The sequence below is a fragment of the Saimiri boliviensis genome, chromosome 11 (genome assembly GCF_048565385.1).
Source record: "Saimiri boliviensis isolate mSaiBol1 chromosome 11, mSaiBol1.pri, whole genome shotgun sequence".
NCBI classification, from domain to species: domain Eukaryota; kingdom Metazoa; phylum Chordata; class Mammalia; order Primates; family Cebidae; genus Saimiri; species Saimiri boliviensis.
The window spans coordinates 20,912,293-20,922,540 of NC_133459.1; the positions used below are offsets into that span (position 1 = coordinate 20,912,293).

Sequence of the window (10,248 nt, forward strand, 5' to 3'; positions counted from 1 at the left end):
TTCGTTCCTGACCCCTGGAGCAGACCCAGCCTGGGCCCCCAACCCCTGCCCTGCCTGGCCCTTTCCTCAGCCTCCCGAACCCTCTGCCCACTGCTGAGCCTGGAGGCTGAGGGTGACCGCAGACCCAGCAGGCCACTTACCACAGGCCCCTGTGCCTCAGGTGCCCACCCCCTGCCTTCGCCCGGAGCTGCTTTGACCTCCGAGGTGGCAGTGGTGGTGGCGGAGGCCTCACCGTGGGGGACTGGCTGGACTCCATCCGCATGGGCCGGTACCGAGACCACTTCGCTGCGGGCGGCTACTCCTCTCTGGGCATGGTGCTACGCATGAACGCCCAGTGAGTGACGGGTGGGGCTGGGGGCCCATGCGGGTGGGTGGGTGCAGGGACGGGGAGCCAGAGGCAGGGCTGCCAGGGAGGCTGCAGGGCCAGTCATGGCCCTGGCTGCGTGTGCAGCTCCCGGCGTCCCAGGCCCAGCTGGCCAGCAGCACCCTTCCTTCACAGGGACGTGCGCGCCCTGGGCATCACCCTCATGGGCCACCAGAAGAAGATCCTGGGCAGCATTCAGACCATGCGGGCCCAGCTGACCAGCACCCAGGGGCCCCGCCGGCACCTCTGACATGCCACCGGCAGGGCCCAGGCAGCCACCAAGCCCGCCCCAGGTCATGCCAGTGGCAGAGGACGTGCGGGGCTGGCAGCAGGCAGGGCGGCCCCAGGCCTCTGCCCTCCTCTCAGGCGCTAGCGGGGCTGAAGGCTCTGCCGCAGGACCTGGAGTTATCAGGGGTCAGGTGCCTGGGAAGGGGTCTTTGGTGGCCAGCCTGGCCAGGACACCTGTCCCCCAGGGCAGGTGCCTTCTCTTTTCCAGAGCCTGGGGCCCCCATGCCACAGAGACCAACAAGGACATCACTGGCCTGCATCTGTGTGTGTGTGTGTGTGTGTGTGTGTGTGTGTGTGTGTGTGGTCTCACAAGGTCATGGGGGCCCATGTGAACAATGTGTGATTGTGTGTGTTTTTGCCTTGAGTCTCCACATGGACATGTGCTTGTTAGGAGCGTGTGCTTCTCTGTGAAGTCTGCAGGCACATGTGGGTGATGGTAGATGATGTGTCATGAATGAGGAGGTGTGTCACAAGCGTGTGAGCAGGGAACTCAGTGTGACACCGCCAGGTCCAGCACCCACGGGAACCGGGGAGAGGCTCATCCCTACATCCCCTCATGCCTGGAGGCTGGAGCCAGGGGCCACTTCTGAACTGCACCAGCACCAGGCCCACCCTTGTCTCCGCCGGGGTGAGCCCACCCTGGCTGTATCTCAGGTCTGGGTCCTCCCTCCAGCCGAGGAGGCCACCTGCAGCCTCCAGCCAGCTCCCACCACTGCTTCCACAGGAAAACAGGGTTCCCAGCCAGTCCCACTGGCCGCCTGCATGGAGGCATCATGGCAGAACACACAAGAGGCCCGCAGCTGGGCTTGGCTGCCTGGCCAGGGTCAGGGACCCGGCAGCCCCCTCTAGCCTCTGACGCCTTCCCTCCGCGGCCCAGGACCCCTCACTCAAAGTCCTTTCGCAAACCTTTCACTTCCCGGCCCTGACACCTGCCCCTTGTCCCCAGGCCTAGGATCAGGGACCGGAGGATCGTAGCTTCTCAACCCCTAGTCCACCCCTTCCTGTGGCATGTGGGGAGACTGAGGCCTGGAGAGAAGGGGGGATGCCCTATCCCAGGTCACACAGCAACCAAGTGTCAGAGTTGAGGCTCCACCTCCCACCAAGGCTCTTGTCCCCATGCACCGTCCCACATGGGTGCTGGGGGTGGAGGTGCCCTGGAAGCCCCTCCCTTCACACTGACCTCCCCTTACGGCCCACCAGGGTATGTAAATATCTCTTTTCTACCATGTCAGAATATTTTTTCCTCACTCCTGACAATGCAAAAATGGTCTTCAAAGCACATAAAAAGCACCCAGGGTGAGAAAGCCCCATCCCAGGGGCCGTTGGCAGGCAGGGTAGCAAGAACCCCACTGTGTGCCCCCTGCCAGCCCCAGAGGGAGGGGCGAGCCCAGCTCCCCAGCCCTGCCCCCCCCTCCCCATAGCCAGCACAGCTATCCCGCGGGGACACCAGCACTGAGCCCCCTCTTCCTCCTGCAATAATTCAGGGAGTCTCAGCCCCGTCCAGGTGCCGCGGCCAGCTCGCTACACCTCTATATATTATATTACTATATAGCCGAGCTGTTCTTCCTTCCTATGGAAGTCGGAAACATGGTCAGAACACGATCTGGGGGGGGATCCTGTCTTCCTCCCCACCCCCACCCCACCCCACTCTGAACCGGTTTCTGGGCTCTGGATCCTCACAGTCATGGGGGCACTGTGGGCCTGGCACTTACAAAAGTGTGGCCCCTGCCTCCAGTGTGGGGTTCCTCTCAGGGTCCCAGGGATCGACCTCTCTGTGGTCTCCATCCTGACTCTTGACCTTACCCACAATGAGAATAAATTCTGCCTCATCTTTGCCTGTGTGCCCCAGTTTTTCTCCATCTCTACAACCTTGACCTCTCCGACTGGGGAAGGACCAGCCTCACACTGAGTACCTACTGTTTGCATCCCATTCATGTGTCTCCCCTCCGGTTTTCTCATCTGTCTGGGGAGGCAGGATTCGTGTGTGCATTGTACATATGGGGAAGCTGAGTCCTGGTTCAGCCAACCCGCCCAAAGCCCAGGACAGGCAGGGGGATGAATCAGAACCTAGGTTTTTCACCCCCCAAAGCCCAGGCTCAGCTAGGAAACACCCCAGAGGCTCCAAATTCTCTCCGCCAAGAGGTGCACGTGGCACTTAACCCTGGAGTCCAGTCCCTTCCAGCTGGCATTGCCCTTGAGTTCTCTTGGGGGAGAAAGATCCCCAGCCCCAGGAAGAGGAGTACACAGGGAAGGGACATTCCTGGGAACAACTTCCTCAGGACCAAGGGGGGCCACGGGAGAGCTGGGTGTGGGGAGGCAGAACAGGGGAAACGGGGTACGAGCTTCTTCCATAGTTGGGACAGGGAGCTGAGGACTCTCTCTGCTCATGGGGAGGGGGAATAGCAGCCGGGGCTCTGGGCAGGAGACAGAGGCAGAGCAGATGCCGCCAGCATCCCTTTGCACCAGTGGCTCAGACATTTGGGGAAGCTGCCCCAGGGTCTTAGCGATGAGGGGTAGATGATCTCCAGCTGAGAGAAGGCCTTCACTCCTAAACTGTCCTCAAACAGGGGAAGTGGGAACAGGCAGAAAACACCTACCCTGCATTTCCTGAATTGTCTCACTCAAAATCACAACAGCCCTGTGAGATTGAGAGTATCATCTGCCACTTGGGCAGAAGCTTGCTTGGAGAGACCAATGTCCCCCATGGCAGAACCACCACGTAAAGCTAAATTTGTCTGATTTCAAGCCAACTACGTTTCCCCTGAGACTCCAAACTAAGCTCCAGGCCCTCTCCCCCCAAAAACAGTTGTTTCCTATGAGGCAGAATCAGTTACTACAGACTTCTCTTCCCTTAAGGGGAAAAGACCCTAACATCCTATTGGATGATCGGATCCAATCATTCGATCCTAATCAACACGTGCTCTATGCTGGGTGCCACTGGGGGTACAAAGACAGTGAGATGCAGCCCTTGTCCTCAGAAGCTCAGAAACGTGGAGCTACAGACTGCATGAAAGAGGCTCCCTCAGTTAGACCCAACGGGCTAAGTGTCCAAAAAATGAAGCACACCGAAGGGTTCCGGAGGGTCAGAGAGAGCCTCGACAGGCAGGTCTGTCATGGAGGACTTACTGGAGGAGGAAGCATTTCAGTTGAGAACTGAAGAACGAGAAGGGTTTGGAGGTTGATTTCCGAGGCAGCCCTTTGTGCAAGGCATGGAATACAGAGAGAGGAAGAATACAGCCAGAGCAGAAACAAACCGTGTTCATGGATGGGAAGCCTCACCACAATGCTGGCTGTGCCCTTCCAATTTAACCTATACATTTTATTTCCAATAAAAATTGCAATGGGGTTCTCCCAGCAGCTTGACAGAGTCATCCCTAAATGAACATGGAATAATAAAGAACCCAGAATAGCCAAGACAGTTTTGAAAAAGAAAGAGGAAGAGAAAGGGAACCTTGCCCTAGCTGATGTCAATAGGTACTGTGAAGCTCTAATAATTAAAATAGTGTGATTTGATCCCAGGAATAGATCAACAGATAATAGAGCAGAGAATAATGCCTAGGGACAGATCCAGATATATAGGAGGGTGTGAAACACGACAAAGGGTGAAATGGTCTGGTTAACAGATGATGCTGGACAAGTGTGCCCCTATTGGAAAATATAACATTGGATCCCTGCTCACACCACTCACAAGGTAAGTTCCAGGTCAGTTAAAGCCCTAGATGTGAAAAGCACACTACAAAACATTTCCAAAGAAAACAGAGGAAAGTAACTTTATGATCTTAGAGTAGAAACTAAACAAAACGCAAAAAGCATAAGTGACTTTTTAAATGATAAATCGTATTACAATCAAGAACTTCTGTGTGGCAAATGAGGAACAGATTTGTTAAAGCCACTGGCTGGGAGAAAGCAACCCATATAACCAAGGGACAATTCGTTTCCAAAAGAATTTGTTAAAAAACACTCCAGGCCAGGCATGGTGGCTCATGCCTGTAATCCCAGCACTTTGGGAGGCCGAGGCAGGTGGATCACAAGGTAAGGAGTTTGAGACCAGCCTGGCCAAAATGGCAAAACCCTGTCTCTACTAAAAATACAAAAATTAGCTGGGTGTGGTGATGGATGCCTGTAATCCCAGCTACTCGGGAGGCTGTCAGGAGAATCACTTGAACCTGGGAGGCGGAGGTTGCAATGAGCCAAGATTGTGCCATTCCACTCCAGCCTGGGTGACAAGAGCAAGACTCCCTCTCAAAATAAATAAATTAAATTAAATTAAAAAAATTAAAAATTCCAGAGAGTCAATCAACCAAAACATTCCAGAGCGATAGGAAAATGGACAAAGGATGTGAACAAATACCAGAGGAAGAAATCTGAAAGGCCAAACAAGATATAAAAGAGTCTCAACATCACTAACAAACGTGGAAATGCAAATTGAAACAATAATGAGATGGCTCATTACAGCAATCTGATTGGCAAAATGAGTATGTCATGTGAGTATTGATGACGATATGGGGGAAATACCAATGTTTATAAACTGCCGGTGGGAATTTAAATTTGCACAGCTACTTTGGAGAGCGATTTGAAAATGCTTGATAAACTTTAAGATGAGCAAATCTGTGATCCAGCCAACTCCACCACTAATGTGTGCCTCTTAAGTGTCCTAATCGGGGCCTGAGTCAGGGATTCTTGTGCAGTGATTTATTGAGGCAGAGCTCTTAGGTGAAAGGGAGATGGGATGGCAGATAGGGCTGAAGCGCTAGGCAGTGATATGTTCTCAGTTGGAGATTAGCTTCAATCTGATCTCATGGGAGCTCTGGGGCATGTGTGACAGCATCGAGTTGGTCTACCTCAAGGCAAGGGAACCAATATATATAGGTATATATATTTATATATTTTTTCTTTTTTTTGAGAAGGACTTTTGCTCTTGTTGCCCAAGCTGGAGTGCAGTGGCACGATCCTGGCTCACTGCAACCTCCGCCTCCCAGGTTCAAGCAGTTCTCCTGCTTCAGCCTCCCAAATAGCTGGGATTACAGGCGCTACAGGAGCGCGCCACCATGCCCAGCTAATTTTTTGTATTTTTAGTAGAAACGGGGTTTCATCATGTTAGCCAAGTTGGTCTTGAACTCCTGAACTCAGGTGATCCACCTGCCTCAGCCTCCCAAAGTGCTGGGATTACAGGCGTGAGCCACCATGCCCAGCTGGGAGCTATTATTTTTTACCCCTATGTCACTCAGTCACCAGCGATGACCACCCCGTGGGGAGGTTGGGGAAGGGGTGCAAATGTGGGTAAGGAAGTTCCTAAGAAGGGAGCAGCTCTGAGCCCTTAGCATCAATACTCACAGCGGGGGGGTGGGAACACCTACCGGCAAAAGGCATCCGAGTGGGACACCAGCAGTGTTTCCCACCATATCCCAGGGAAGCACACTCACATGCAGAAGCATACATGTCCATGGATATTTATTGCACCTTAGTATGTAACAGGCAGCGAGGAGGCTAACTGCCCCTCAGCAGGAAGACAGAAAAATAAACTGCTTTATAAGTACAATAAAATAATCGACCACAGTTCAAATGAACAAACTGGATCAGCAACCATCAATAGGGATAAGTCTCCAAACATAGCATGGAGTGAAAAAATAAATGGCAAAGGAATCTCCACACGTTTACACCATTTATGTAAACTTTAAAAACTATGCGTAAGAATTGAATGCACAGGTTTTGAATGCATAGCTGGGTAACGACAGAACAAAAATATGCACGAAGTGGGTAAACACCAGGCCAGCACAACTGTGTCTGTCTTTCACTGGCAGTTCTTTTGTAAAAATAGAGGACTCTGAAGCAAATATGGCAAAATGTTAATATTTATTTAATTTGGGGGCCGGGCGCGGTGGCTCAAGCCTGTAATCCCAGCACTTTGGGAGGCCGAGACGGGTGGATCACGAGGTCAAGAGATCGAGACCATCCTGGTCAACATGGTGAAACCCCATCTCTACTAAAAATACAAAAAATTAGCTGGGCATGGTGGCGCATGTCTGTAATCCCAGCTACTCAGGAGGCTGAGGCAGGAGAATTGCCCGAACCCAGGAAGCGGAGGTTGCGGTGAGCCGAGATCGCGCCATTGCACTCCAGCCTGGGTAACAAGAGCGAAACTCCATCTCGAAAAAAAAAAATTTTTTTTATTTAATTTTGATGTGTGTCTGTTACTTTATTTCCCAATTTTCTCATAGGTTGAAATGGCCTATAATTTTATTTTTATTTTTATTTTTGAGACAGAGTCTTTCACTGTCGCCCGGGCTGGAGTGCAGTGATGTGATCTCGGCTCACTGCAACCTTCGCCTCCTGGGTTCAAGCAATTCTCCTGCCTCAGCCTCCTGAGTGGCTGGGATTACAGGTGCCCGCACCCATCTAATTTTTTTTTCTTTTTTTCTTTCTTTTTTTTTTTTTTTTAGTAGAGATGTGGTTTCACTATGTTGGCCAGGCTGGTCTCAAACTCCTGACCTTGTGATCTTCCCACCTTGGCCTCCCAAAGTGCTGGGATTACAGGTATAAGCCACTGTGCCCAGCCAAAATGACCTATAGTTTTAAATAAGAGTGTTTAAAGGGCACAAAGGGGGCAGGGGTATATGAAAAGTCTCTGTACTTCCTGATCAATATTGCAGTGAACCGAAAACTTCTCTAAAAAATAAATGATTTTTAAACACCCACAAGGGAAGGAGGAGTTCTGCAGACTGCCCTCAGGAAACTTGGGGTCTCAGAAATCAGGGTGGAGAAGTGGGTAGATGGTGGGATGGGGAGATTCGAAGAACTGGCCCTTTTGGGCTGTGGGGGAGGGCTGACGCTGTCCAGCGTCCTGGACCCCGGTGGCAGGGGTTTGTGCTGCAACAGACCGGAAGATCTGGTCAGCTCTCTCCCCAACATGTACATGGAGCCTAGCCATCTCCACCTGCCCCTGGTCCTGCTGCCACCTCCTTTTCCCTCAACGACCGCAGAAACCTCATCAATATCCTCCCCACTTCTTCTCTGGCCCCCAAAATCCGTTCTCCACAAGCAGCCAAAGGGATCTTTTAAAAACATAAACCAGATCATGCTACATTCTGGATTACAATCCTGCAAAAGCTTCCTATAAAGTTTATAATAACATTGAAAATCCTCCTCCAGCCTCCAATCCCCTGTCATCTGCTACTGCCAGCCTCTCCAATCTCCCTCCAACCATCCTCCCCCTCACTAGCATCCTTATTTTCTTTATTTAGAGACAAGGTCTCTGTCACCCACCGTGGCATGATCTCAACTCCCTGCAGTCTGAACGGACCTCCCAAGCCCAATCAATCTTTCCCCCTCAGCCTCCCAAGTAGCTGGGACCACAGGCACGTGCCACCACACTTGGCTAATTTTTTTTTTTTTTTTTTGTAGAGATGGGGTTTCACTATGTTGCCCAGGCTGTCCTTGAACTCCTGAGCTCAAGGGATCCACCCACCTTGGCCTCCCAAAGTTTTGGGATTACAGGTATGAGCCAGGGTGCCTGGCCCCAGCATACCTTTATTTTTATTTTTTTATCTGGCCCCATCCATATCTCTGGCTTTGCCTTCTGTCCTTACTCTCCAGCAAGCCCACAAAAGCTCCAGAAAACCTCCAGCCGGGAGGAAACACCTGCAGGCCCAGCAATACTCTCATTCCTCTCCCATGGTTGTGTCGTGTCTGCTTTCTACCAGAGGAATGTTCTTCCTCTCTCTTCTGCCCCTGGCCAACTTCAACTCACACTGATGATCTCGCCCTCTGGCTCCCTTCTTCTAAATCGAGGTTAGACACCTCCCTTCTCTGAGATCCCACAGATTCTGGGGCTGCCCCCACTGAAGCACTTATGTTCCACTTCGATCGATCTCTCACTTTCATTGTGAACAGATTAAGGCCAAAACTGTATCCACTTAGTTAGAGAACCCCAGTGCCTAGCCCAGGGGGAGGGGCACATGGTAAGAATTCAGTGAATGATACATGCACAGGCAAATCGCCCTTTCTGGGGCCCCAAGAATCTGCCCTAAAGCAGGGCCAGTTTCCTCATCCTTCCCTTTTGTGTGACCTTGAGGAAGTCATTTCTCTTTGAGCCCCATTTCATCCTCTGTAACATGGGACTGCCACTTCCATCAACACCACAGCCTCACCATGAGGATTAAAGGATAATGTGAGGACAGCATGCAGGGGACAGGGCCTGGTGTTTGTCACTATTTCTGGAGGGGGGTGATTGGCTGTCTCTATGAAAGGGCCGAGAGCTGGTAAGCATGGAGGAGGCTTTGCGAATAGGAGAGGGGCAGCCCAAGTAGTCGAGTCCCAGCCCCACCGTGGCTCCTCTGTTGCTCACTCCACCTGGGGGTGGTAGCCTGGACCCAGGGCTGGCCACCCCTCTCACTCCATCCCCAAGGCCCAAGCACCTCTGTAGGACCCTCCAGCTCCCCCACGCTGGGTGGCTGGGGAAGGGTCAGCTGCTGGCATGGAATTTGCAGTCCTCAGAGGGTTTGCATTTCCATGTCTCCGGTGTTGGGGATGGTGGAAGGTGATGAATAAAAGATGGGGACGGAGGGAGCTCCTGTGGCTTTAAGAGAAATGTGATGAGCATTCAGAGTGGGGAGATTAGTGCGAAACTTCTCTCTGAATACCAAGAATGAGGGTTTCAGCATCCGGTGCAAAATCAACCAAAATCAACCAGAAAGCCACCTTTCTGCTTTGAGGTGGCAGAACCCAAGGAAGGAGAAGGCGCCCTGGGGCCTTCGGGAGGGAATGGGAGGGGCTGGGGGGACACAGACTCAGGTGAAGGAAATTGAAAGGGTCAGGAGAGAAGTTCGTAGGCACACGGCCAAGGTGACCCATGGGTGGGGCCAGGGTGGGATCAGAGGGGCACTCAGACACAGCCCCTTCCCTCCCAGGCAGACACCTCCTTCAGATGCTAAAAGTAATAAACCGTCCCCCCCAACACACCCACATGAGAGGGGCTTCAGAGGGAAGGTTGTGTTCGTGGCCTCCAACAGGAGCCTCTGTGGGCGGTTGATTGCCCTGATTGTCACTAATGACGGGGAGTCGCTATTCACCAAGATTTTATCCTGTGCCAGACACTGTGCCAAGGGCTTTCTGTGCATTGTGCTTTTGAGTCCTCACAGCAACTTTAGGAGAGTGTTTCTATTACCATCCCTTTCTCACCGGGAAGGAAATTGAGGCACAGAGAGGTTATGTAACTTGCTCCATGTCGCACAGCAGGTGAGTGAGAATCAGGATCCAAACCCAGGTCAGCCTGACTCCCTCAGGGAGGGGCAGTGCTGGGGTGTACTGGGGCTGGCAGGAGGCTTGAGGATGTGAGCCCTGTCCTAAGTTCAGGAGTCACCCAGTCAGCCAGCAGGTCACACTTGAATCTGTCTTCCAGCTTCTCCCGGGGGAGGGCATTCCAGGCCAGCTTTTCTTTTTCTTTCTTTCTTTCTTTCTTTGTTTCTTTCTTTCTTTCTTTGTTTCTTTCTTTCTTTCCTTCTTTCCTTCCTCCCTCCCTCCCTCCTTCCCTCCCTCCCTCTCTCTCTTTCTTTCTCTTTCCTTCCTTCCTTCTTCTTTTCTCTCTCTCTCGATTCTCT

The 10,248-nt window shown here is 52.2% G+C and overlaps 1 protein-coding gene across 1 annotated transcript in view; it reads left to right on the forward strand.

The window, feature by feature from the left end:
• EPHA8 (EPH receptor A8) overlaps positions 1 to 679 on the forward strand; it is a 37,011-nt gene extending 36,332 nt beyond the window's left edge. Inside the window, exons 16-17 of the mRNA XM_039474178.2 lie at positions 161 to 334; positions 500 to 679. Of these exons, the coding sequence (XP_039330112.1) occupies positions 161 to 334; positions 500 to 614 (289 nt within the window). The 3' untranslated portion in view covers positions 615 to 679. The remainder of the gene's footprint in view (positions 1 to 160; positions 335 to 499) is intronic.
• Positions 680 to 10,248: the final 9,569 nt, after the last annotated feature.